The sequence below is a fragment of the Filicampus tigris genome, chromosome 18 (genome assembly GCF_054856515.1).
Source record: "Filicampus tigris isolate MCC_2025a chromosome 18, RoL_Ftig_1.0, whole genome shotgun sequence".
In the NCBI taxonomy this organism is placed as follows: Eukaryota; Metazoa; Chordata; class Actinopteri; order Syngnathiformes; family Syngnathidae; genus Filicampus; species Filicampus tigris.
Genome location: NC_141234.1, coordinates 3,153,233 through 3,178,886, shown reverse-complemented (window position 1 = coordinate 3,178,886; position 25,654 = coordinate 3,153,233). Strand labels below are relative to the sequence as shown.

Here is a 25,654-nt window from a genome sequence, read left to right as displayed (position 1 = left end):
CTTCAACTGCCTGTTGCTTTCAAGGAGGTGACTTCGTTCATGCCGAAGCACGTGACTACGATTTATCGACAAGCTTTATTTTTTTCAATTCTTTTTGTCATGTTATTGGATAAATACTAACACATACGTGACACATTAGCGTGCTGGTATATGTTGCATTTCTTATTTTTTCCAAGCATTGATGATTTCTATAATTGCGTCCACCGCTGCCAAACTTAAAACACAATTGCTAATACTGCTGGTGAGCCACAAATGTAGCAACAAAAATGTGTGAAGGAGGTGAGTGTGTCTGTGACTGTGTGTAGTGATGATGATGATGATGATGATCAATGCAGTTGATCGACAGCCCAAACACGAGGCCGGCTGCTCCTCCTCAGCCACTGCGGGAGCTCACCTGCAACGAGGAGAGATGACAGAAGGAAGGAGGCGGAGTTATCGAGTTCCTTCCTAAAATAGCACCTGTTTTAAAATCCTGAACGGCCAGTCAGAAGCCAGAAGGAAGTCATTTCCAGAAAAGGCACAGATATGGGAATTGGAGTGCATTTGTGAGTTCAGGTTACAAATGAATTGCGCACTTAAATATAAACTTAAAGAAGCATGAATTTATTCATGTTAAGTAATTGGTAAATTGATTTATTGAAAGTTAAAAATATAGCTAAATATATATTTTAAATCGTTGGTTGATTTTAATAACTATAAATAATATGGGCCCGTAACATTAAAATGAACAACTTCCACATTTTGCTAAATAATACAAAATGCATTTATCTGATTTAGAGGCACAACAATCAAGTAGTCGATGAACACGTTTATTTGAAAACAATTTTCAGAATTCATTAATCGTTTTGGGACTTTAAAATTGTCCAAAGGTAAATGCTTGAATGATTTTTGTCCAATTTCTGACAGGCTAAACTAGTCATTGAATGACAACCAATTTGTGCATTTTCTGAACGGTTAATTTCTGTTTTGGAATAATAAAGGGTGCGAAGTTAAAAAAAAAAAAAAAAAAAGATTTATAAATTAATTGAAAAAGCAATCAACAGATTAATCAATGATTAAAATAATTGTTAGTTGTGGCCCTAATCTGAAAACTTGAGCAATGGGAGGGATAAATGGTACAATAATCAATTCTCAACATGTCACATTGGCCCAGCACTAGTTCAGTCAACGTGTGCGTGCAAGTGTGTGACCTGGGCGATGTTGACCCCAGTTAGCTTCTCTAGTGTTTCGGGGAGTCGGGTCATGATGTCCAGAACCTCGCCGGACAGTTTGGCGGCCCCCACTTCGCCTCCGCTGGACACCATGGTCACTTTGTTGGCTTGGCACAGAGGCTTGCTGATCTCTTCCGCCATCTAGTGGAAGTAAGTGCAAAAAGCGCCTCAAGTACGTCAATCCACCATTTTCTGTTTGGGTGAGCTGGAGTCCACCCGGGACTGGTGCGTGTCTCACCAGGGGCAGTTTCTCCAGCAACATGTCCACCATGGCGCCGTCGCCGTACAGCTGGAAGGCTTCGGCCTTCTTGGCCATTTGCTCGGCTTCGGCGCGGCCCTTAGCCTCCACGGCAAACGCCTCCGCCTCGCCCTTCATCTGCCGGCGGAAAAAAGAAAAGTGTCAACAGTTTACGTTTTTGTTTTTATCTGTCGTTAATCCCCCCCACCCCCACCCCCGCCCTCACCCTGATGGACTCAGCCTCGGCTTCCGCCTCCATGATCATCTTGAGGCTGCCAGGACACAAAAATCAACTATTTTACATAGAATTTTTTTTTTTTTTTTAATCAACATCATGAAAAAAGTGGCAAGGTCATTGTAGTTGATGCAATCTGACAAAACTCAAATGAAATGGAAATGCTTTAAAAAAAACAACAACTAACTTTAGCAACATCTCACGTTCATAAAAGTAACTACAGTTATCGTGAAAAATCCTTTGTTTTTAATTTCAGTCATGCGGCTCCGGGGCTCATTTGAAGTGTGCTGCGTTTATTTTACTATTGCGTTTTATGTCCGTACAAATAAGACAGCTATTTAAGAAAGACTAAGAGTAATTAAAAAAACTCAAATGAAACGTTTTCCAAAAAATAAAAGGTTACAAACCTGCTCTGAAAGTAACTAAATAACGACAATCAAAATCCTCTTCCAACTATTTTCCATTGACGTTTTTTTTTCTGCCCTCCCATCGGTGCATTTAAAAAAAAATTTTTTTTTTTTTTTTTTAAAAAAGCGTGCACGACTGACCGCTGGGCCTCGGCCAGCTTCTCCAGGCGGTACTTCTCGGCCTCGGCGGGTTTCTTGACCTTGGCCTCCAGCTCCTTCTCCTTGCGCGTGATCTCCTGCTCCTGCAGCGTGATCTGCTGGCTGCGCTCCACCACCTGCACCTGCATGCGCTCCTCCTCGATGCGCTGCTTGGTCTTGGCCACCTGCAGCTGGTAGGCCATCTCCGACTCGGCCTTCTTGGTGTTCACCTCCACGTCGTACGCCGCCTTCTTCAGCTCGTAGTCGCGCTGCGCCTTGGCCATGTCGATCTCGTTCTTGTACTGGGCCGACACCTTCTCCTGCATGGCGTGCGCCTCCTGCGGGGGGGGGGGGGGGGGGGTGGTTGGGTGGCCGAGCCGAGCCGTTAACGGGGACGCCACTTCAAAAACGTCTCCGCGATCAATGACCAATGGCCGAGCGGAACCTTCAGACTTCTGCTAGAAATCAAAAAACGTGACAGGAAAAGCCTACTAGAACATCTGAAATGGATCTAGGGTTAATCAGATGCACTTCAGTTGTCGGCAGGTGTGCGCTAACTCCCGTTTAACACGAGTCTGAATGCGACCGCTTCATTCTGCGGGCCATGACCAGTTTGGATGTAACAAAAGCAAAGTAAGCAAAAAAAAAAATAAATAAATAAATGGTCAGGAAAAGCCTACTAGAACAGAGGAGCTTTTAAATGCGCTATCAAAATGAAATTGTGTTGTATTAAGGCGACTTTGAATGTGATTGGTTCGTGCTGAACACAGCCACGCCCCAGCTCACCCCCCCCCCACCCCCAGTTATGAGGAGGGTGTGCACACTTGTGCAACCACATCATCTCATTTGTTTTTCTGTTTTCAGTAATCCAGTCCCAAGAGTAACAGCTCCAATCCTGCCTTCTCATGTGCAGTTTTTTCTCAAAAGGTGAGACCGAGCCGGACCTTCTCACCCTGATGACGGCGTCCCTCTTGTTAAGCGCCTCGCCGATGCGGGCGTCCTTCTGCACCTGCGCCGTGCGGGCCTTCCCCAGGGAGTGAAGGTAATCCTAAGAGAAAAAAAAAATCCCAAAACACACAATGGATTGCAACTTGAAGAACTGGCAAGTCAGGGAAAAAGTAAATGGCGGTTTCTGGTATGTGCGATACGTGAGGCGGCGTTGCCGGGGTGGGCGGAGCCACCGACCTGGTCGTCGTGCACGTCTTTGAGCGTGTAGCTGACCACGCTGATGCCCATGTTGAGCAAGTCGGACGACGCCACTTTGAAAACCTGCTCCGAGAACTTCTTGCGGTCCTTGTAGATCTCCTGCGGGGGTTGGGGTGGGGGGGGGGGGGGTGGGGGGGGCAATGGCATGATGAATCGCAATCACGCAATCCAAGTCCCGCGTTCGAGTCACCTCGACGGTCAGGTGCGCGATGATGGCCCTCTGGTGTCCCTCCAGCGTCTCCAAGGCGATGTGCGCAATCTCCGCCTCCGATTTGCCCATGAACATCTGGCAGGCGGCGGCCAGCATTTGCTTGTTGTGACCCTGAATCTTCATCTGTGGCAAAATCAAGACCAAAAAAAATCAATAAAATAAGGCTCGCGAACGCAGAATCTGCCCGGTTTCTTCACGCCCGAGTCGGTCTTCCAGCTGACCTGCGCGATGCCCGTGACGGAGATGGGCACGCCGTGGCGGGTGTACACTTTGTCGCTCTTGACGTTCAGGGTCAACGTGTTGAGGGAGATCCTTAGGATGAAAAATGATCACTTTAAAAAAATGTTTGTACATTTAAATACTATTTTAGCCCAGCAAAGTTTTTGTTCAAAATGATTACGTCATCCGTTGTAATCCTGCTTTTTAACGCCTCCAGAAACCAACGACTGTTGGTTCATTTTCTAATGAGATTTTTGGGAATGACTATTGATGTTGTGAGGCGATACGTTTAATCCTTCCTGTTGCTGTATTTGTATACGTTTCAGGCCTCTGTGTCGTTTCGGCTACCTCTGCAACTGCTGAACGCAGGGGATGACGAAGACTCGGCCTCCGGCGATCATCAGCGGAGGGGAGCGGCAGAAGCCTGGGATGTGGTGGACGGCACAAGAGAACACGTTATCTTCGAGGATTCACAAAGTTTGCGGCGGTTGAAGCTCGAGAGCCGCTGTTGTGATGTTACCTGACACCACCATTGCTTCGTTGGGCCCACAGGTGTAGAACATGTCGGCCGGTGCTCCTGCAGCCTGAAAAGCAAACGTTCCTCTTTGTGTATTTATGGCACAAAAGGATGGGAGGCCAATTCAGTACTTTAGCTGCTAGATTTAGCAACATTTTAGCCTACCATTTGCCTTCAGTGACAATCCCAAAATAGACAATTGTGTATAAATACAACCGATTGTGTGTTTTTATATGACTAAATGACGATAAACTCCAAACTGACACATTTCATGTGATTGTTTCTCAGCTTAATTCAATAATAATAATAATAATAATGATGACGTATTGACGCAATGACGTCTTCAACGTCATCTAGCAACAGAGACCCGCCTTGAGCAACATCCGCGCACATAAATCACTTGATAACACTGGGGGCAGTTTGCGAATTAAATGTAATGTAAAACGTTGAAATAAGCACGAAAAAACAACGTCGGCAATTTACCAAGCAAGCAGAAGAGATGATTGAAACCCACCAGCAGGGAATGAGCCGAACGGGGCTTGCGTTTGTGTGGATGAGACGAGCACAGCGCAGATGCGTAGCGGGTGGTCGAATAGCAAAACAATGTGTGTAAATTAACAGCAACAACGATGCGCTCAGTTTACGGAGCAGACGGTAGAAAAATAATGACGTCGATTCCCGGTGGCCGTCGTTTGAGTGACGCAGGAGACGGCAGCTCGACGCTTTTTCACGAGGACGTGCTCTGTCGCCCTCAAAAGGCCTAATGGGGAATTACACAAATTGTACACTTCGTGTCTCAAGCGCTTATAATACTATATTTATTGTATTTGACTGACTTAAGCCTGTTAATGTTGAATTATAGGCAATGTTTTATTTCCCATTGATATACAGCATATTTCACTTGTTTTTAGCCTGTGAAAGGTGCATTTTAAGTAATCTCACCGTTAAGACACCATTTCCTGCGTATTTTAAGACTCTCTGAATACATGCTTGGACATAATTATCGATTGAACAACCTTGATTCACGAAATCTTGCCAAGTGAAATTCTCTTGCTAAAACCCGATCATTTAACTTGTTTTGAGTACCGTTGGCCCTCAGATTTAAAGATTTCCTCTTGTTTTAATCAGATTTTGTAGCAGTAGCAGTTCTGATAGTCCAGCGGAGAAGACCTTGCTGTCGCTGACCGCTTACCACTAATGTTTCGTGACAAAATAATCGCACGGAAGGCGTCTGTATCCAAATACAGTAGAGCGCCAGCTGGCGGCTTCCGGCGATATCTGCCGAAAGCAGCCGAAGATTGCCGAGCGTCACCGAGTCCCTGAAGGCGCACAAAGGCAGCATCGTCGTGGTGGTCGTTACGGGGGAAGTCCCGCTCTCGCTCTCCTCCTCTCTCATATTCTCTCGTTTTTCTCCAGATGGCTGTCGTGCTGTGGTGCGTTCAGCTTGGTCGAGCTTTTTGAAAGAGAGAAAAAGGTGATTTCCACATAAGAAAGGAGCACTTTGCGTCCTCGTTTCTCCAACACGACGTTAAGGTAAGACACCAACTAGTCCACTGCAGCACCGTGCACTGTATGCACGTATTACGAATTGGCATTCTTGGTTTTGGGCGTATTGGTGTCGTTACAATCATTTTCACACCACCACGACGCAATTATTACCTCTTTGCACACACAATGGACTTTTGCTATTACTCACACATGCATTCATTACCTCTGTGTATTGATTATGAGATGTATGTAAACGTGCCACATTCTTTCTGCTTTTGACGAGTTCTGATTTAAAGTGCTCTCCAGCGTGCTGTAATATAGACATCAACATCATTTATTTCAAATGCGTCCTACACACACAGGATGCCCCCCCCCCCCCCGCCTTCCCTCCACCCAAAATCTCATTACGCACAAACTTGACCAGCATTGCACTCCCATCATCCTCCATCTTTCTTCCATCTGGGACAACCCCCCCAACCCACTCACCCCCCACCCCCAGGAGTGGGCCGGGACTGACAGCAGGCATGCTGGTCCTGACACACCCTTGGCTGCATCACTAGCTGCATGGAGGAAGATGAAGAGGAGGAGGAGGCGGGGCCTCCCGGGACAAGAGAGGACCGAGCGACCCGCTTTTTCAATTTGGATTGAAGCGCGCTAAAATGGCGTCTGATTTTTCAGCCGTCATGAGTGAATATAACGTTAGCAGGTGGAGTGGATGTGGTCGCACCTTGACTTGCTTGCTTTGTGGTGTCAGCTAAAATTTGACATACACGCCATTGAAGTGGACAAAACAAAGCGATTAAGGTACTTCAATGCCCTCCGTGTGGGCAAGGAGAGCCACAGTCACCGATGCGCTTTCAGCCGTCTCTTGAACGGGACCGACCTACAAACAAACACCCAAAATGAAAACGCTTTCGAGAAGCTGCTGTCGACCACAACTCACAGCCAGATGCTTACGTGCAGATGACTCACTTGGCCACACCCCTTAAACGTGATTATTATTATTTTTGATTTTGTGTTGAAATTTGTATTTTTTTTTTTTTTTTTTTCCTAACACTTGCCCAGCCCTTAGTTGAAAGGAAGGACGTGAAAGTCGGTGGTGGAATGAATTAATTGCATTTCAATTACAATAGGGGGAAATTGAATTGTAAATTGAGTTAGTAGCTTGGTCACAAATTGAGTTAAACACACAAGTCAAGCTATCGCTATGTAACAAAAAAAAAAAAGAAAAATGGAGAATCCGACTGAAAGTGCAAGTGGAGAATGTTGGAAGCCCGATACCTTCCTCTCCTCCTCCTCCTCCTCCTCGCTGAGTGACTGACTCGGCGGGATGGAAGCTGCCGACGTCAACAAAGCTGTGCTAATTGCGGCTAATTGGCAGAGGAGCAATGACCACCCGTCAGGAGGGACATGTTTAGCCAACGTGCATTTGGTACCCGGACCTTCAGTGGCGATTTCATCCATCTCTTAATAAAAAAAAAAATAAAATGCATACAGTTGAGTTGAACGTTCTACTCTAGAAGCTCTACTTTGACTATAATTGACCTTGGTCTAAAACATCTATTTTGATTTGGAGTGATATTTGTCATGAACCTTGTTGATTTTTGTACATATTATTGTGTAATGTACACAGTCAAATCAGTTCATTGTAAATGTTTTTATAAATTTTAGCAACAAAGGCCAAAAATGCTACGTTAATTCTAAGGCTTCATGAATTATGTATAAAATGTCGTCTCAATTGCCCTGTATTGATTTTGGCTCTCTTGTGACACCATATGCCAATATTTAACCAATCATGCTGACGTGACATGGATCGTTTTTTTTTTTGTTTATTTTTTAAAAATATTTTGTGTTTATGGTGTATGAATGTCTTATCCAACAATCTTCATTTTTATTAATTTTTTTCCCCCCAGCCTGCATGTTGAAGATGAGAGGGATGGCGTGTGTGTTGCTTAGCAACCTGCTCTGCACGGGTAAGCATCACCGCTCGCTGGGGAGACCTTCTCCAGACGCTCATCGCAGGAATCCGCCGCGTTCCGCTTAATCGCTCCCCCCTCGCCGTAATTTGTGCCAACTCGGCGTATCCACCCCCCACGCGTGCTATTGTTAGCTGTCGCTACATTTCAAAGGCTCCGGCACTAAGAACGCTTTTAACTTATTTACAGATCAAATAAAGCTCGCAAAGATTTGTTAAATTTAACTCTCTCTAACTCTGTCTTTTTCAGCTGCGTCGGCGTCCTTTAAAGGTAAGCCTCTCCTCCACTTAGGCTTGGCAATAGCACAACTGGGATGTTATTAACTGAGATGTTGATAAATGTGAGCAAGGGGGACGAAAAGATACCAAAATCATCAACATACTCAGCTCGGCTCAACTTTATTTACAGAGCGCTTTAAAAACAGGCAACAGCAAATACAATGAAAACCGCAGAGGCCCCAGAATTGAACTCTGTGGAACACCAAATGATAATGGGCAGACTAACTAACTAACTAACTAAGCTTTTTATTTTCCCGCGGCGTCCAGTCAAGGAAGAGCACAGGACGGCCTTCTTCGGCGAAGACATCCACATCGACATCCCGCCCGGCGACCTCGGCGAAGTGATCTTCCGCCCCAAGACCAACAAGAGTGCAGAGGTGCCGCTCCTTCGAGCGGGAAAAGTGCTGCACCGACGAGCTCGTCTCAATCCCTACGGCCACCTGGTGCTCGACGACGTGCAGGAGGAGGACGAGGGCGTCTACGTGGTCAGCAGGACCGAAGGCGTGCTTAGGCGCCTCACACTCGACGTCCGAGGTAAACGACAAAAAGGGGGTTGGGGGGAAAAGACGAAAAGTTCACATCAGCCTCGTATTTAGATTCTTTTTTTTTCCTCTTTAGATTGTGCCGTGGAGGAGGTGGTCAAGTATGGAGACACTTACTACATCCACTTGAACCAAGTGCAAGGTCCAATCAGCTTGGAGTTCAGGTACACTTGACTTGATGTTGCTCAGAAAAGAAAAAAAAAAAAAAACAGACTTCAATTCAATGTTTTACTAAACTAAAAACTGAGAAAATTACAACTTGTGTATTTCGAATACACCACATTCCAACACATAACTTCAGCTTTGGCCCACAAGTTTAGCTTAATGCTAACAAACGATACCAAAACTCCATAGACATGCTAACGCATAGCAGTGGTGTTAGGGCCTGTAAAAAATGGACAGTTGAAGAAGCAACACATGTGACAGATAAAATAACAATACAATGCAAGTTCGCTAGCTTAATGCTAGCAATGCTAACATCATAGAAAGTAACTGCATCTCTTCTCATTTTGGCCCATGAATTCGGCCGGCCGATTCATCGCTACTAAAAAAAAACAATATAAAACAATCACTTCAAAATCTGCGACAGTACTCCCCGGCCGACGTCATTGGAAGTCTCCGCCACTGATCCGCTCTCTCCCCCTCGCCGCTCAGGCCCGGTCCCGTCCGCCACGGCAACCACTCGGACTTCCTGCACGCCACCGAGCCGCCGGCCGCGCTGCTCTTCCGCCACGCGCTGGTGCTGGCCGACGCCTACGCCGGACGCCTGAGCGTGACGGACAAGAGCGTGGCGCTGCACTCGGTCAAGATGGCGGACGAGGGCAGTTTCACCGTGCGCGACCACGAGGGGAAAGTGCGCAGGAGGAACTGCCTGCATGTGCGAGGTGGGGAGGTAACCCGCGCCTGTTCCAGTATACAGTAAGTCTGTTTCGATGTTTCCCTTGGGACCGCAGAGCACCAGGACTTCCTGCACCCCTCCAACGGAGCCGACATGACGGTGAAGCTCTACCTGCACCACGCCGACGTGAACGTGGCCTACAGGCCGAAATCCGCCCACCAGGACCGGCCGGTCCTGGAGCGAGGCGTTCTGGTGACGCCGCCGGAGTCCCGGCTGGCGGGCCGCGTCAGCGTGGACGGATCCCAGCTGCTGGTGAGGAAGGTGCGAGGGTCTGACGAGGGCGTCTTCAAAATCACCGACCTGGCAGGATTCCCCGTGGCTCACGTTTATGTGGACGTGGTCGGTAAGAGATAGGGTTACGATGGTTTTGGAGTTTGCAATTTAGTTCCTTTTTATTTTGTTATTCGTCATTAGTTTTTTTTTCTAATTCAGTGAGTTTCAATTCGTTAATAGTGTTTATTTTTTTCAAAAATTATTTTGTTTTCATTTCGTTGATTAGTTTTAGTATTAGTTTTTTTTATACATATATGGAGATTTGATGAGTGCAAGATTAAAAGAAAATAAAAAAAATAAAGTCACATTTAGTATTAAGAAAATTACGAATTCCCAAACGACTGTTTGACCTTTCTTCTTCTTCACGGCCCGATAGTAATACCGAAATGGGTACATTTAAAAAAAAAAAAAAAAAAAAACTCAGAAAAGTGACATATGAATTGAATTGACAGATGAAAACAAAGGGCATTTTGGCTACAATTATAAAGTTAGTTTTCTAAAAATAGAATATAATTTCAGTTAGTTTTTAAAAAGCACTCTCATTTTTATTTTATTTTGTTGAGAAAAATGTTGTTGTTTTTCTTCCAATTTTAGTTTTAGTCACGTTTCCGATCTAAATTGCAGTGATTGAACGATAACTTTGTCGGACTATAGTCCATTGGCTTAATGCTAGCTATGCTAACATAACTAGCGTCAATGTCGCAGTCTTATCACACTGAAAAAAAATTACAACAAATTTTTATTTTGCAAAATCCAGATACATGCAACATTTTTCCAGACGCAAGTAAAAAAAAAAAAAAAAAAATTCTGTCAACCTTTTAAGCAACCAATATTTGAACATAAACATTGCTGCAATATATGAATACGACAATACTCACTGGCATATATTCTTTATCCTCCGCGAAAAGTGATGACTGCATCTTACTGACCAGCTGTGGTATACAGTATACATTCGCTTGTGTTATACTGCCCCCTGGTGGAGCTGCACAATGAATGCGTAACTCTTAAATCCAATACCGTGGAAGTGTACAATTTTGTCGTATTCGAAACCATTCTCGCATGAAGTTGCTGAATGGCCCTGTGCCATGTCGCCGGCAGCCTCCAAGCTTCCGCCGCTGACGCTGGCCGTGCTGTCGCTGCTCAGCCTGCTGGCCTTCATGCTGCTGGTGTGCCTGCTCTCGTGCCTCTACAAAGTGCACCAGAGGAACCAGAAGAACAAGAAGCTGACGCTGCTCGCCCAGCAGGCCGGCAAGGGCGAGGAGGGCGAGGCCTTTCGGCAGGTAAGGTCGCGCCTGGCGGCCGCCGGTGCTGCGCGTGGGGGCGAAAAAAAAAATGGGCCGCGTTTGAGTTTTAAAACGCACGGATGGGCCGGGTCGGATCTACTCAAGGTTATTATAAAAATACTACTACTATTGCTGCTACTGTGACTACGACACTGATTACTTATAATAATAAATACAATATTACTCATGAATAAAAATACAAAAGTATAATCTTGGTTTAAAAACAGCAACAAAAAAACAGCATGGTGACTTTGAGACACTCTGCATGTTATGTGAAGATTTGTAATTGAGGGAAACCTTCAAATTATTTCTATGCATTTATTTTGCGTATAAAATGCTGTCTACATTTTATTTATTTATTTATTTATTTAAATGATCATTATTTTGAATGAAATATTCTCATTTGACTTGAATGTCATTCATCAGCCAATTATTTCACGAAATACGTTTAGAAAATGTAACGTAAAAATGTGAACTTGTTTGTTTCAACAATGAAATCATTGTTCATTCCATTTTGCATTTTGCTCATGCTTGATTGTTTAATGAGTTAAAAAGTTAAAGGTTTTCATAGATTTATTGCATATGGACAGTATACGCTGTATTTTTACATGAAAAATTGGACTGCTCATTTCTATCATTTTTTTTAATTTCATGAGCAATATTTACAATTAGCTTGAATGTAATTGACTGGCTAATTATCTTATAAAATGTAATGAACGCACCAAATATGTCCGGAGTCCTGTTAATGTAAAAGTTTCATTCAAGAAGGGATCGGACCCCCACTGCGTATTTTGACTGCTTTGGTTGTGTTGCGCAATAACGTTGTCGCCTGTGCCTCTGACTTGAAGGAGCGTCGAGTGGGAGCGTTTTCCCGGTGAGACAAACGTGTTGTGGCTTCCTTCCTTCCTTCCTTCCTTCCTTCCGTCCTTCTTTCTTTCTGCTCTTCGTCTTGCAGCTAAATGTCCCGTCCAGGAACTTTTCTGCCAAATAAGATCCCCGATCAACTTGAATGGCGGCAAAGCCGAGTGAGCGCATGAATTTGTGGTGCTGTGTTGACCGACGGGGGCGGGCGGGCACAAGTTGATCCATGGACTTATTTGGCAAAAAGTCCAAAAGTCACCATGAGCGGATCCGGCACAAAATGTTTCGGGGATCCCGACAAGCTGCCCGGTTGCGCAGTCTTGAAGGAGAAAAAAAGAAAAAGAAAGATCCATTTCAATGTACTTGCTGACTGCAATTTGAACTTTTCACCCCAAATGCTGCACGCATGCAAACATTCTCACGTCGTCATCAAAAATTCTTCATCGTGGCTCGTTTGCAAATCGATCCCGTTCCCTTTTCAAAATCTGGTGACATTTTTAAAAATCAAACATGCTGAAATGGTTCTGTCGTGTCAGCTACTTGCTAGTAGAGCAAAGTTTCACCTTCTTTCGCCCTTCCTTCCTTCCATGTTCACTTTCTTCCGGAGTTTGTTCCCGCCTTCATGCTTCTTTGTTTGGTCCTAATTCCTTCCTTACTTGTTTTTTTTTCATCTTTGCTTCTTCCTCTCCTTCCTCACTTTCTCGTTCCCTAGCCCACCTTCCTTCCCTCATGACTCTTTCCTTCACTCATTTGCCCTCCCTCCTTCATTCTTTTCTTCCTTCATAACCTTCATTCCTTCACCCTTTCCTTCCTCTCTTCCTCCCTCCCTTCTTGACACCCTTCATTTCGTCCAACCTTCCTCTCCGTCCCTTTCTCCTTTCTTCCCTCCTTCCTTCTTATCCCCTTAATTTCTTCCCGCTTTTCCTTCAATACTTTCTACTTCCTTTCTTCGCTCCCTCCCTCCTCCCCTCAATTTCTTCCTCGCTTCCTTCCCCCTTTTCTTCCATTCTTGTGTCCCTCCTTTTTTTCCTTGCTTCTTTGACTCCCTTGTTCGCCTGTCTTCTCCTTGTCCTTCCTCCGCTGCCGCAGTTGAAGCTTGGTCACTGTGTGTGTTTGTCCCGTCCCGTCACGTCACGTCACTTCCTGTTGTTTGCGTATTTGTGTGTCTTTTCCTGACCGTGTGTGTTTGTCTGTGTCGTGCTCAGTCCGAAAGCTGTTGCGCTCTCCTTTCCGGAAGGTATCCCAAGCGTTCAACGAGGCTTTACTTATATGTGGGTGTGTCCTCGTGTGTTTGTGCCGCCAAGTCTTCCACCCTCTGCGTGTGCGTGGGCGGCGGAGGTTGAGATGATTATGGCGCGACTGGACAGGACGTGGGCCGTCTTTCGGGGGGTGACCCCAAAGACCGCCAGGACCGCGTGTCCATCCTCCGCCATCTCGCTTCGTCCCCTCCTGCTTCCTACGTGGCGCAACCTCGAGATGTCCCGCCACCCTGAAAGTGTCTCCCATGGTGATCTTTGTTTATGTTTTGATATTTCTGTGTGCGCCGCGTACAGGTGGTCCACGAGGCATACAGCAGGTTCACGGAAGAGTCGCTCACACAGTCGACGTGCAACAAACCAGTTGAGGACAGCGACGTCACCGTCAAGGTCAGTGTGGCCAATAATGCGAAAAAAAAAAAAAATCCAAAATGTTACTTTAGGCTGATATCGCTCAACCGACACTAGCGTTGTCGCCTGTGTGTGAGGAGTGGAATGAATCTAAAAATAATCTGGGTGGATTGTGTTCATAAATGAGTGATGACGTTTTTTTTTTTTTTTTTTTGCGCTGACCTCAATTTGGACCACTTTCTGTTGTGTAAACTCTTCCCCGTTATGCCTGCTCTACACTACTTCATCCTTAAAAAAAAAAAATACACTCAAAATGTACTCCTCTTCAATGTCAAATGACATGTTCACTGTGTTTATGTGACATTAGCCGTTAAACTAACTGCTGGGAATGGACCATAAATGGACCATAAACATTTTTAATGTGGCTTTGGCGGAGGTCCTTTTACATTTCTTCCAATCAAGGGCACGTTCACCCTTGATTGGTCACCAGGTAATGTCAGGTCACATTTGAACAAACAAAGTTCTTGAATCAATCCCATTCCCGTCCAAACTGCCGCTTCGCTCGGTGCAGGGCGCGGACGTTTCCAAAGCGGGCGGCTACCAGGCGCTCGCGTCAGACGTCAACTTCCTGGAGATGAGCGACTCCGGAGTGGACTCCGGCCTGCCCCTGGACAGCGACACGGAGGCCGCCGTGACCTGCGCCTCCCACAAGCCTCTCCTCAACGCTCGCTTCCCGAAGCCCGAGGCGGACCTCCCGGATGGCCAGGTGGCCGCGGCCGTGCCCGACGGCGACGCCCCAACACCCGCCGGCGACGAGACGGCGGCCGAGGCCGGGGAAGCCGAGCGGAAGGACGGCACACCGCAGAGCACCTGAAAGCTCGCAATCCCGTTAGCATTAGCATTAGCAACCGTCTAGCGGTGGGCTCTTTGGGTGAAGCACAATCACGGATCCGGACATCAGTGTCGACTACAACAAGGGTTCTCAAACTTTTTGGGTCCAGGGACCCCGCTTACATGGGAGTCATTTTTCAAAGGACCCCCTTTTAATCCTGAAAGCAATTAAACCTTACATTTAAACCTTGGTAAATATATTGCAAGGAACCTTTCAACCTTAATTTCCACTTTTTCTGAACCAAATTGAGTTCTCTTACGCTAACAACATGTCTGCGGACAAAAGAGGAGCTAGTTTCTAAAAGCAGTCGGTGTTGACAATTTAGCAATCTCCAGCAACTGTTAGCCATGCTAGTTAGCTAGTTAGCTGCCTCTGTAACGAGCTTATCGTATTTGTTTCACCAATTGTGGACACGCCAACTCCCGCCATTGGTTGCAAAAAGTCATTTCAGGACAGGGTTTTCGTCATATATTAACAACTTGAATTTGTTGAAGAGCAGCACTTTGGTAAATTTGATATCCTACTGGATGTTTTACCTTCTATAGCGGCCCCTCTTGGTAAGCACATTTTGCGTATCCTTTCTCTACCAAGTAGCTGAAAAATTTCTCAAGGGGCGAGAAATGATTTTGCCGACTCTCATGGGCCCGGGGATCCCCAGTTTGAGAACAAGTTGACTGTAAGACTTTGCACTTAGAGCACAATATGGACAAGAACGCCACGTCAGAAGAAGAACAAAACAACTAAGTGCATGACTTCAACACACGCACACGTAGTTGACTTTAGACTAGTCCAATCACTGCATGTGAGCCAAAAACTAAACCGCTTCCGTTGAGGTCTTGGCCTCTGGGCATTTGTTGGAAACAAGGATTTTGGATAATTGAACCCCGGCTTGCACGGAAGCGTCTGGAATCACCGCAGGTCAGGGACTCACTCGAGACACTTGACTTGGCTCGAGACAGTTTTAGGGTAATCCCAAATTTTCAAACATACGGATGTATTTTGGATTGATTGATCACGACTTTCCGGTTGAAGACTGAAGGACACCAAAGACAAAATGATCCAATTTTCTCGTCTCTAAATTGAAGCAGCATCAGGGAGTCACATTTGAAGAGTGGACAAGTGTGTGTGTTGGTGTGTGTGTGTGTTTAGATCAAATTAGATATCAGGGCCGGACAAGGACAAGCACAACATTGAAAAAACAAGACAAAAAACGAATAATAATCCTCCTGCAAGTTAGTAGCAGCTAATGTAAATACGTCTGTGAACGTATACTGTACTAACCAATGTTAAATTCTTGATTTTTCTATGGCATGTTTCTTATATACACACACACACACTTATATATATATATATATAAAAGGAAATGCTTGACTAATATAAGCAATATATCTGATAATAGCACTGATTGATATGAAATTAAATCGTCCTTTTTGCTGGCGGTTGTCAATACAAACATTTTCATCGCGCTGCATGTTTTTCATCAATTTGGGCATTTAACCACATTGCGCCCCCCCCCCCCCATCTTTGAAAGATGCGCTCATGTAGGCTTCTGACAAGCGCAAGCAGATGTAAATACATATTTTCTAATTTGAAACATCAAAGATCACCCTATTACTGTTTGTAAAATCAAAGTGTTCTTTCCGATCCTTTCTGATGCTAAGCTAAGCGCTAATGATTTAGCGATGACCGTTTTGCTACCCGGAAAGTCTTGATTGTGGATTCGTAAATGTGAGTAACGTTGGCAATATGTCACTTTTGTCGTTTCAAATCAAAGAGCTTTTTGACTCTGACGCACATTGGGTTCTACGTTAGCCGTCAACGCCGCCGCCATATTGGTAAGGGCAGGTCTCAACTATATGCATGGACGCAATGCCTTATGACATTTTACCATCATTTCTTTTTTACCTTGACAAACTGCTAGCATATATTTATTAGATGTGAGTTACTCAAACACATAAACATGTTTCTTTTTCGTACTAACATAGTAGCGCATGCACTTGTAGAAATAGTATAACAAGTACAGGCTTCATGAAATATGGTCATTTTCTATTTAAATCTTGTCTTGATTCACTATGGAGGCCTGAAATGAGATTTTACGTCACTACGGGATTTGTTGAAGTATTCCCATGTACTGATTGTACAGTTACCAAGAAAACATGGATGTGCTCAATGTTCACCAGGTGTCACACGTGTGTGTTTGTAAGAACGTGAACTGCTTTGCGTGCATGCGAGGAGAAGCCTTGTCGAATGTTTCATATTGCTTCATATTTCTTCTTAGCTTTAACCACTTTGCTGTACAGCCACAAGCAAACGCTCCATTGTCAGCTGGAAGAACCATTCCGCATTTCTACAATCCGTACGACTTTTTTGCGACCTTTTGGAGTGCTTCTCTTTTTCTGTCATGAATGAATAATTCAGAATAAATGCATTTTCAATACAATCTTCCTGTTATTGTTTCTCTCTTTGCATCTTCTTTCAAGTTGAATCATCTTGTCTCAGGGGCGGCGCTATGGGTGGGCCTGCCCACCCAGATTGACAGACTGCCCACCCAGTGAGATTCATGAAAAAAATCTATACTTTCAAATTTTAAATTATTAAATTATTTTTTGAATTTCTGTTTTCCTTGTGTTTTTTTTTTTTTTAATTGTATTTTATTGAATATTAAGAATGGCATAAATGTGGTTGTCTAAGGAAGATCTGAACTTCATATTATTCGGTTTGTCATTTTATTTGAATATACCATGTGTCAGGACAGGGAAATTGTGCAAAGTGAGATAAATATTCAGGCCCATCCTGATTTTTCCAGGCCCACCCATTAGCCACGTTCTGGCTTCGCCCCTGCAAAACACTGAATAAATAAGTAGCCTTTTGCTTGAAGGTTGTAATCTACGAGTGGTCTGTTTTGTCAGAATGTAATTGTTGTACTGTACAGCCTGTATTATGTTGCAAGGTGATGCTGAAGTAGGGTGGGCTGTTACTCGGCTGCAGTGGAGTGGGATGGCGCAAAGAACCACCAGTTGGGCGTACTCATCACTCAAGCAGCCAATCGGGTGACAAACGCACACCTGATTGTACCGAACGTTTTGCAGGATGAACAATGAGACGGATGGGGTTAACCCGCAAAGTAGAGACGGCAATGAAAGGAGCTCGTGACATCCAACTACAGTATCTCCTCCTGTTTCTGTGCGGACCAGACGATCGGTACGAGAGTCCCATGGGAGAACCTGAACAGGGTCAGAAGAATAAACGTCCAAATCAAAGTGGCAGTCCCAAAAGTAATACTGTGCTTGTTCAGCTAGGATGAAAGGGGAGCCGGATGCGAGGCTGGACAAAGGTAAGAAAACGCATGGCAAATATAGAAGCCAATGGCACACAATGACCTTTTTTTTTTTTCTAGTCGCAGGGCTCAGAAGGCCATTGTTGTGATGAAAAAGAGGAAGGACGGCGCCGAGATGAACAGCTTCTCGGCTCTTGAAGACAGGGAGAGTATGTTTTTCTTCTTCCACTGGGTGTGTGTGTTTGTCTGCTCTCTGTCACTAACTCACTCGGTGTGCGCTGACTAACACTGACATCATTTTGTACTGAGCCGTGCGTCAAGGCAACAATGCTTTGTTGGAGTAACTTGTTCTCTGAAATGTCGTTTTGACATGTTTGTATTTTCTTTTGTCTGAAGCGACATGTAAAGTTTCCTTTTTCTATGTCCCAAATGTGCCTTTGTACTTGAATTAAAATTGTGAAATAATTTCAAGTGGTCTATTTTTTTGACATGGGAGAGGGCATACATGTTGCCACGTTTTATAAAAATGACTTTGTGCAGGGGGGGATTTTCCTAAACATTCCATTACAGGCCATTTTTAAACAATGACTAAAGGCTTACAACATGATTAATATATAGTAACGGTTCAGTATTTATTGCAAAACACTTCCAAAGTATTTTTTAAAAGTAATTCAGGACAAGTACAGTATAGTAAAACAAAACAATTATTCTAAACCCCAAAAGCACAGCATAAGGCATGACTCGTCTTCAGGCGCCACGTTGTCGCCATCTCCTGGTCAAGAGGAGAAATGCTGTCGGTCACAACTTCGCCGAATCCAATGTAGATTTGTGTCCCTTGCTATACTATATTTTCGTTGTAAATAATCCTACAGAATAATTTCATTGATAGTAACCGTATCCGTACAGTAGTTTCACTTTTGTACTTCACACGTCCTTTGTTTCATTTTTTGCAGGTAAGCGCTTGACCTCATTAAAAAAACACGAAGCCCCTTTAAGAGGGGGCGCGTCCTCGCCAAAAGCGCCCTGGCTGCCGGCCAATTGGGGAGGAGCCGGACGTGACGTACATTGGAGTGCAAGGAAGCCGCTGGCCCGACGCGCCAAATTTCAAAGCACTTCCTCCCCGGAGAAAAGAAAGCGGAGCGAGCAGAAGGCATCTCGGAGGACGACGGCGGCCGAAACCGAACTTCCCCGCCGCGGTTCGACATCTATTCGATGGTTGTTCAGGAGGAGAGAAGCCCGCTAACTTCTGGTGGGTGTCGTAAATTTAGCGTTTTGGCTGTTTCTGCCGAGGAGGAAGCGACGTCAGCTAGCTTACGCAGCGCCGCTGACGGTTCGCTCTCCCTGAGCATATCCGAGACGTACGAACTTATAAAAGATAAAAATAAAAAATAAAGTAGAAGAAAAGTCAAAGTCAGGCCGCTAATTTGTGCGATTTGCACTTATGTAATCACGTTTGACCTGATTGCGGGGCTTTCGGTGACGCTTTTCTTTGATCCAGAAAGTGACACTTGAACTGGTGGGCAAACTGTGGCCCGCGTCCTCAATACGTCCCGTGAGACAAATTAAATGGTCACAGTAGCAATATTCATACACATACACACTACTGTTGTTAATAAATAGAAACATCTATTTAAATCCAATCTTCACAACACCTTCACACAAGATTTTCTCAAGGCATCAGTTTGTAAAACAGTGAACAATTCTTCCAAAATAGACTTCAAGCTGTTTATTCCCACTCCCAGTTGAATTGAGCTGAGACCATCTCCATGTACATTATGTCTCTGTTTTAATATCGTGCCCCCAGGTGGGCGTGTACACCAGAAGGAGCAGCACAATGTCCATTGAATTGACGTAAAAATGCTATTTTCCGTGTTAAACACATTGCAAACATTTGGTGGTACTAGAACAGATTAATTATATTCGCATTATTAGATATAGAGAAATATGATTTGAGGTACTAATGATTTTTTTTCCAATTTTTCTCTCTTTTGTAAAGTTAAATACAAAACGACAAAGTAATGAAATGTTCTGCCTATAATTCATATCTTTATTTTTGTATGTGTTCTGGTGCCAAATAAGACATTATATTCATTCTGCATTTTTTTAAATTAATCGTCAGATTAATCGTTATCAGACTATTATTCAAAAAGTTCATAATGGTTCCCGGCGCTAATTGTAGCATGCTAACAAATCACTGGTACGATAATTGCTAATTGTTGCTGTCTTCTCACGTAGTTACTTGTACAAATTTGGAGAGCATGACTGTCGGTGATTCATGGATTATATTCTTTTTCTTTCAGATGATGCAGCCCGAGCACAAACCATGAATCATTAAGATTAAAGGAATTTAATTTATTTTTTTCCTTTTTTTTTTTTTTTTTTGACAGCCTATTCTTTACTCACATACACTCGAGCAGAGAGCCCCCGGCCAGGCGAGGATAGCTCGTTTGCATAACTCATCAGCTCAGACAGCCTCATTTATTCATGTCAGTCCTCCCAGCTTCACGCCAGCTGCCATTCAGCCTGCTGCAGATGCCTTCGTCGTAATAATTTACCACAAGCAGAGCGCCTCCCCGAATGCAACGCGGCCCGCTGTAGCGCCGGGAGGGCAGGGTGGGGCCGTCTGGCTTTTCCAGGACAAAAGCATCCGTCATGCTCTCGGGGGCTCAGCCGTGCTTCCAGCTGCTCCGCATCGGATCCTCGGCGGGGGGCTCGACGCGGGACCTGTACACCTTCAGGCCGGCGCCGGGCCACTCTGTGTTCCGCCTGGGCCGGGCGGAGGAGCTGTGCGACGTCACGCTGGACTCGCAGGCCGTGTCGCGCGTCCACGCCGAGCTGCACGCCGAGCGCGAGGCCAGCAGTGACGGCGGCGAGGCGGCGGCGCAGGAGGGGGCGTGGAGGGTCCACATTAAGGACCGGAGTACTCACGGTGAGATCGCAACATAAGCACATGTATTTGTGAACAAATATACAGTACATGTAAAAAAAAAAAAAAAAAACTTTTCTCAACCATACTTGTATAAACATAACCACGCAAACTTGTAAGCAAAAGAAAAAAACACTTGTTGATAAACTATAAAAAAAACGTAACCACACACACAAACAAAAAAACACACATACTGCTACTGTTAGCATAAACATGTAAGCAAAAAATGTGAATCCAAACCACACATGTAAACAAAAAACAAAACCTAAACATAACCATACCAAATTGTCAACAAAAACTTATCGGCACAACTGCGTCATTTTGGGAAAAAATAAACATTGGGACAACCACACCTAATTGTAAACAAAACTGACCACGCAGACCACACGACTGTAAACAAGAACATGTATAATGTTGGCAGAGGCCATTCAAAATTGTGAACAAAAAGCATGGCACGTCTGCACAGGCCGCAAAATTGTAAACAAAAAGCCTGATGTCGACACAACCACACAAAATTATGAACAAAAAAAAAAAACATGTCAACATAACTTGATAAAATTGCAAACAAAAACACATTTGTGAACAAAAAACATGCTGACACGACCGCTCAAACGATTGCTAACACAAACGCGGCGTCGCCAGGCACTTGGGTGAACGAGGTCCGCCTCCAGGCCGGCGTCCAATGGGAGCTGTCGGACGGCGACGCGCTGACCTTCGGAGGCCGCGCGGCTCCCGGCGGCCCCGAGTTCTACTTCCTCTTCCAGAAGGTCAAAGTTCGTCCCCTGGACTTTGACGCCATCACCGTTCCCAAGGTGAGACGTGTGATTTACAGCAGTGACCCCTCGTGGTCTTGGTCTACGTTTATTTCTCGTTTTCCTTTCAGGCGGGGACATTTTCCTCGGACCTGCAGAACCGGATCAGGACCAACGCCGAGTGCAAGGCGGCACCGGGCGTGGATCTGTCCAAGCTGTCCATCAACCGCTCCACCGTCATCCTCAACTCCATCGGCAGCCTGAGCAAGATGAGGGGCAGCGCGTGGACCTTCAGGCGGAGCCGCAGCCACGAGGGTGCCGGCTCCCACCCGGCACCCTCGTCCTCGCCGCCCACTCTGGCCGCCGGGCGCTTGCCGCTGCTGCCGCCTTCCACGCCGCCGTCCTTCTCTCCCGCCGCCTCCTCGCTGGCCCCCAAGCCCCTGGCGCCGGCCTCCAGGAGCCGCAGGAAGTCGGCGCACACGGTGCTCCTGGAGGACGACAGCTCGGACGAGCCCCGGAGCAGGACGGGTGAGACTTGCCGATGCGGTTTCCCGCAAGCACGTGGCGAGATTCCAATTGGATGAATTTATGCGTTTTCACGATGATGATGGTCTGGTTGTGTCCTGGCAGGTCTGGAAGAGGAAGCGCAGCGATCGCGAGGCAGGAAGAAACGTCGTCTCTACAAGTCCGACTCGGATGATGTCTGCTCGCCGCCGCCGCCGCCGCCTCCTCCGCCGTCTTCCCACCCGCGCCCCCACGAAGCCAAACCCTTCCCGGTGGGCATCAGGACCATCGGCAGCTTCCATGGTGCCATGACCAACAACTGCCTGGACCACCACTACCAGCACCGCATCCTCCCTGCGCCAGCGAGACAAGACCGCCAGGAGGCGCCAGCGCTGCCGCCTCGCCTCCAGAACACGGCCGCCTTCCGCCAGCAGAGGCCGCCGGCGCCGAGGGGCCGTCGGAGGGCTCACAGCTCGCCTGTTTTCTCCCCACTGGTGGTGGGAGGGGAGAGCTACAACCTGGCTTCGCCCTCAGTGAGGGTTTGCACGGCGCCGCGGGGCCGCGCAGCCTTCAACAGGTTCCAACAGCAGCCGCGGTAAGACTTCCAAAACTGCTCAACATTATTGACAAACAGGAAGTATGTAGTAGTACGGCGGATAGTGAAACTTGCGTAATTGGCATTACTCTGTCGAATACAAAAAGGGGCGTTGGCGCTATCCATAGGCAGTTATAAATTTTTCATGGGGGGTGTCAATTGGGGCCAACCAAAATGGATTTTTAATTTTTTTTGTGATGATTGGCAAAAATAAATTGAGATATATCGAGCATTTTTTGCAGAGGATAAAGAATATATGCCTGTTTGTTGTTGTATTTGAGTGAATTTCTACCGCTTGTCTCCAACTATAAGTTGTTTAGGGGTTTATAACTACTGCAACATGGATGCTAATTTCTTTAGCCCGTAAATGGCGTTTTGCGTCGTATTTTTAGCTTAAAGATGGTGGACTTTGGTAAAACAAAGTTAATGCAGTTTCTTGAAATACACTGGGTGTAATTTTTTTTGTTTTGTTTTATGCTTCTTTCGAAAGTGAATTTCACTTTATTTTGCGAGTAAATTTCACACCTATGTTGCCTCCTCTCATTCACTCTATGCTCGCCGCAGGCGTCGCGGCCGACCCAGGAAACACCCCCTTCCTCCTCGGCCCTCTTTACCCTCGCCGTCCTCCTCCTCCTCGTCCTCCTCCACCTCCTCCGCCTCGTCCTCCTCGGGCTCGTCCTCGTCGTCGTCCTCCGACGAGGACGAGGAGGAGGAGGAGGAGGCAACGAAGGCCGCGGTGTCGGCCGGCGGATCGGTGGAGCCGTGCGCGGCCCCCCGCTGCCTACTGCCCCAGCACGACCCGGTCCAGTGGATCCAGTGCGACGTGTGCGACGCCTGGTACCACATCGACTGTCTCCGCGTGGACCGCAAGAAGCTGCTGAGGGACCCCAACGCCGACTTCCACTGCGGCTGCTGCTGAGGGCCGCCGCGCACATTTGCTCGTTCCCAACTTCCTCACGCCGCCTTGGGCGAATCCAACGACTCAGGTGGGATTTTACCGTCGGATATGATGACATTCTTGACTCGGACAAAGACGCTTTTCCCCCTCAGCCTTAAAAAAAACTTTAGGAAATGTACAAGATGACCCTGGGCACATGATCCGTTTTTTTCCCTGGGGATGAAGACGCTCTGGACGATAATCTGATGCCCAACCGCCGCTCTACACAGGCACCTGCGCCATTTTGTGCAGATGGTAGCCAATGGGACCATGTCATGGTGCTCATCCTCACAGGTCACTTTATTAGGTACACCATCTTTTGAGCTCCAAGTGCAAAAAAAAAAAAAAAGAACTGCCTTTACAAAAGTAACGATCAGTTTTGACTGACACCCATAAAATGTGTTATGCCATTTATGAATTTTTCGTCCTTTTCCAATGAACTAATTACCTTTTGATTGTTGTTGTTGTTGTTAATTGTATATAATTTCAGGTGGGCCGCAACATGACCCCAGTGGAGCACCACCTTGAAAAAATAGAAATAATATAGAAACAATACTAGGCCTGACACAAGTCTGACTTTCTTCAATTACCGTTATCTTTCAAGTCAAAACTTGACATCTTTGTAAAGACAGCGTTTTTGATATTGATGTTATTAAGGGGTGTACCTAATAGAGTGTCTGATCATCCTCCCATCTATTGGACCTGAATGAGCTCTTCAATGTTCACAGGGATGGTTTTTTGGAGGGGGGGGTGTGGCGTAAGTAAACAAAAAAAAAAGTGATAAAAGAAAAAAAAAACATTGTCAAACTTCAATCATATTTTAACAAGAAAATGGTGCTAATGCTTATGAGGTGACAGGCAAGCAATAAAATGCAAAATAATCTTCATGGATGTACTTGTTGACGAATGTGATGGAATGGTGTTGTTTTTCTTTCTGTTGCCCAATCAGATTGCTTGTACTTCATGTTGTCAGTAGGGGGTGACAGAGATTAGTAGAATCTGTTCAATTGTCACCGTTACAAACTTTTATTCACTGAGCTGTCAATGTTTGAAGTAACAAATCATTTCCATGCAGGAGGGTTTCAAATTATCGCCAACCAACCGCGTGTGTGTGTGTGTGTGTGTGTGTGTGTGTGTGTGTGTGTGTGTGTGTGTGTGTGTGTGTGTGTGTGTGTGTGTGTGTGTGTGTGTGTGTGTGTGTGTGTGTGTGTGTGTGTGTGTGTGTGTGTTGATGCAGTAAACACAACAATGTTCATCACCTACCTCGCTAGGCTACTTTGTCTATTTAGCAATACGTGGGTTTTCTACTTCTACTATCATCTTAGGGATTGACTCCATTAGTCGACTGAACTACTCCGACTTTTAAAGTGCAACGTGGGCTAATTGTTCATCACGTTTTTAGCTTCTCGTCCTCCGAATGGCCAATTTGCAGAGGGGTTTCGACTCGCTAATCGGTTGCCGCTGCACGACGATAACGTTCTTTTGAGGAGTGAAATGTCCAGCCAATGAAGCCAAACAGTCTTCATATGACTGCGTGGGTTTGAGAGTATGAAAAGAAAATGGTTGTGGATGAGAATAGCGGTTAGCCATGCTAGCTTTGGCTGTTCGCTAGATGCCAAGTGAGTCACAATCATCCTAATTGGCCAAGTATGTAAGAACACAAAACGTGCCAAAATATTGTCTCATACGCAAGCAAACGTATTAAGGACTACTTGCTAATTATAACAATTTCAGTTAACACGGTGAGTTGTATTTTGAATAATTAGCGATGTCATCGATTTAATCTATTCGACTTTCATTGTGTTTTTTTAACAACAAAAAGTTGCTCAACCCGTAGTGAACTAAACGCAATATAAAATGCTAATATTTTGGAGCTTGGTTAAATTGCATACAGTTTCGTAGTGCGGTTCCGTAAGAAAGCTGTTCCTAATAATTTGACCAGCGTGTTGTCAATATCATGCAGAAGGGGGCAGTATTGCACTGGTGGCAGATGTGCTCTCATTACTTTGAATGCCTCGCAGAGAGACTTTTTGTGTGCGTGTGTGTGCGTGCTTTTTGTGTGTGTGAGCGTGTGTGGTTGAGCTCAATAACATCGCCCTTTCTTCTGCATCCTACTTTTGGTCCTCCTTTTATCTTCTCACCATGGCATCTTTAAAAAGCCTCCGTGGGGCTCTTGAAAGATC

The 25,654-nt window shown here is 45.6% G+C and overlaps 3 protein-coding genes across 7 annotated transcripts; 2 read left to right on the top strand and 1 right to left on the bottom strand.

The window, feature by feature from the left end:
* Positions 1-56: 56 nt before the first annotated feature.
* On the bottom strand, positions 57-5,127 carry LOC147131987 (flotillin-1). Of its 3 annotated transcripts, XM_086014036.1 has the most exons (12): positions 4,897-5,127; positions 4,386-4,449; positions 4,214-4,289; positions 3,868-3,958; positions 3,626-3,769; positions 3,415-3,534; positions 3,182-3,277; positions 2,233-2,567; positions 1,676-1,721; positions 1,450-1,587; positions 1,191-1,352; positions 57-394 (listed from the first exon to the last, which is right to left on the bottom strand). In XM_086014036.1, exons 2-12 carry the CDS (start codon positions 4,426-4,428, stop codon positions 374-376), a joined length of 1,272 nt encoding a protein of 423 aa, XP_085870162.1. In that variant the 5' UTR covers positions 4,429-4,449; positions 4,897-5,127; the 3' UTR covers positions 57-373. The 3 variants fall into 3 exon arrangements, with proteins under 3 accessions (XP_085870162.1, XP_085870161.1, XP_085870160.1); XM_086014035.1 differs by having other exon boundaries at positions 57-1,352; positions 4,866-5,127; XM_086014034.1 differs by having other exon boundaries at positions 57-1,352.
* A 548-nt stretch (positions 5,128-5,675) lies between these two features.
* Positions 5,676-16,920, top strand: LOC147131986 (uncharacterized). Of its 2 annotated transcripts, XM_086014033.1 has the most exons (11): positions 5,676-5,915; positions 7,784-7,843; positions 8,096-8,116; positions 8,392-8,658; positions 8,743-8,830; positions 9,321-9,550; positions 9,620-9,907; positions 10,936-11,117; positions 11,969-11,994; positions 13,535-13,627; positions 14,160-14,374. In XM_086014033.1, the coding sequence occupies exons 2-11, from the start codon at positions 7,789-7,791 to the stop codon at positions 14,224-14,226; spliced, it is 1,317 nt and encodes a 438-aa protein (XP_085870159.1). In that variant the 5' UTR covers positions 5,676-5,915; positions 7,784-7,788; the 3' UTR covers positions 14,227-14,374. The 2 variants fall into 2 exon arrangements, with proteins under 2 accessions (XP_085870159.1, XP_085870158.1); XM_086014032.1 differs by lacking the exon at positions 11,969-11,994 and having other exon boundaries at positions 5,684-5,915; positions 14,160-16,920.
* Positions 16,921-18,794: 1,874 nt separating this feature from the next.
* Positions 18,795-24,358, top strand: tcf19l (transcription factor 19 (SC1), like). Of its 2 annotated transcripts, XR_015082226.1 has the most exons (7): positions 18,795-19,006; positions 20,058-20,686; positions 21,326-21,495; positions 21,567-21,963; positions 22,066-22,534; positions 23,099-23,520; positions 23,585-24,358. XR_015082226.1 is itself a non-coding variant. In XM_086015238.1 (6 exons), the coding sequence occupies exons 2-6, from the start codon at positions 20,410-20,412 to the stop codon at positions 23,451-23,453; spliced, it is 1,668 nt and encodes a 555-aa protein (XP_085871364.1). In that variant the 5' UTR covers positions 18,795-19,006; positions 20,058-20,409; the 3' UTR covers positions 23,454-24,358. The 2 variants fall into 2 exon arrangements, 1 of the variants encoding a protein (XP_085871364.1); XM_086015238.1 differs by having other exon boundaries at positions 23,099-24,358.
* The last annotated feature ends 1,296 nt before the right edge of the window (positions 24,359-25,654 follow it).

Excerpts from the sequence above, each read along its gene's own strand:
- LOC147131987 (XM_086014035.1), bottom strand. The coding sequence starts at position 4,428 with ATGTTCTACACCTGTGGGCCCAACGAAGCAATGGTGGTGTCAG. Across the intron at positions 3,278-3,414 it reads AAGACGTGCACGACGACCAG|GATTACCTTCACTCCCTGGG; the intron begins GTCGGTGGCTCC and ends TTTTTCTCTTAG. Across the intron at positions 1,722-2,232 it reads AAGCTGGCCGAGGCCCAGCG|CCTCAAGATGATCATGGAGG; the intron begins GTCAGTCGTGCA and ends GTGTCCTGGCAG.
- LOC147131986 (XM_086014032.1), top strand. The coding sequence starts at position 7,789 with ATGTTGAAGATGAGAGGGATGGCGTGTGTGTTGCTTAGCAACCTGCTC. Across the intron at positions 11,118-13,534 it reads AGGGCGAGGCCTTTCGGCAG|GTGGTCCACGAGGCATACAG; the intron begins GTAAGGTCGCGC and ends CGCCGCGTACAG. Across the intron at positions 13,628-14,159 it reads ACAGCGACGTCACCGTCAAG|GGCGCGGACGTTTCCAAAGC; the intron begins GTCAGTGTGGCC and ends CGCTCGGTGCAG.
- tcf19l (XM_086015238.1), top strand. The coding sequence starts at position 20,410 with ATGCTCTCGGGGGCTCAGCCGTGCTTCCAGCTGCTCCGCATCGGATCC. Across the intron at positions 21,496-21,566 it reads ACGCCATCACCGTTCCCAAG|GCGGGGACATTTTCCTCGGA; the intron begins GTGAGACGTGTG and ends TTTTCCTTTCAG. Across the intron at positions 21,964-22,065 it reads CGAGCCCCGGAGCAGGACGG|GTCTGGAAGAGGAAGCGCAG; the intron begins GTGAGACTTGCC and ends GTGTCCTGGCAG.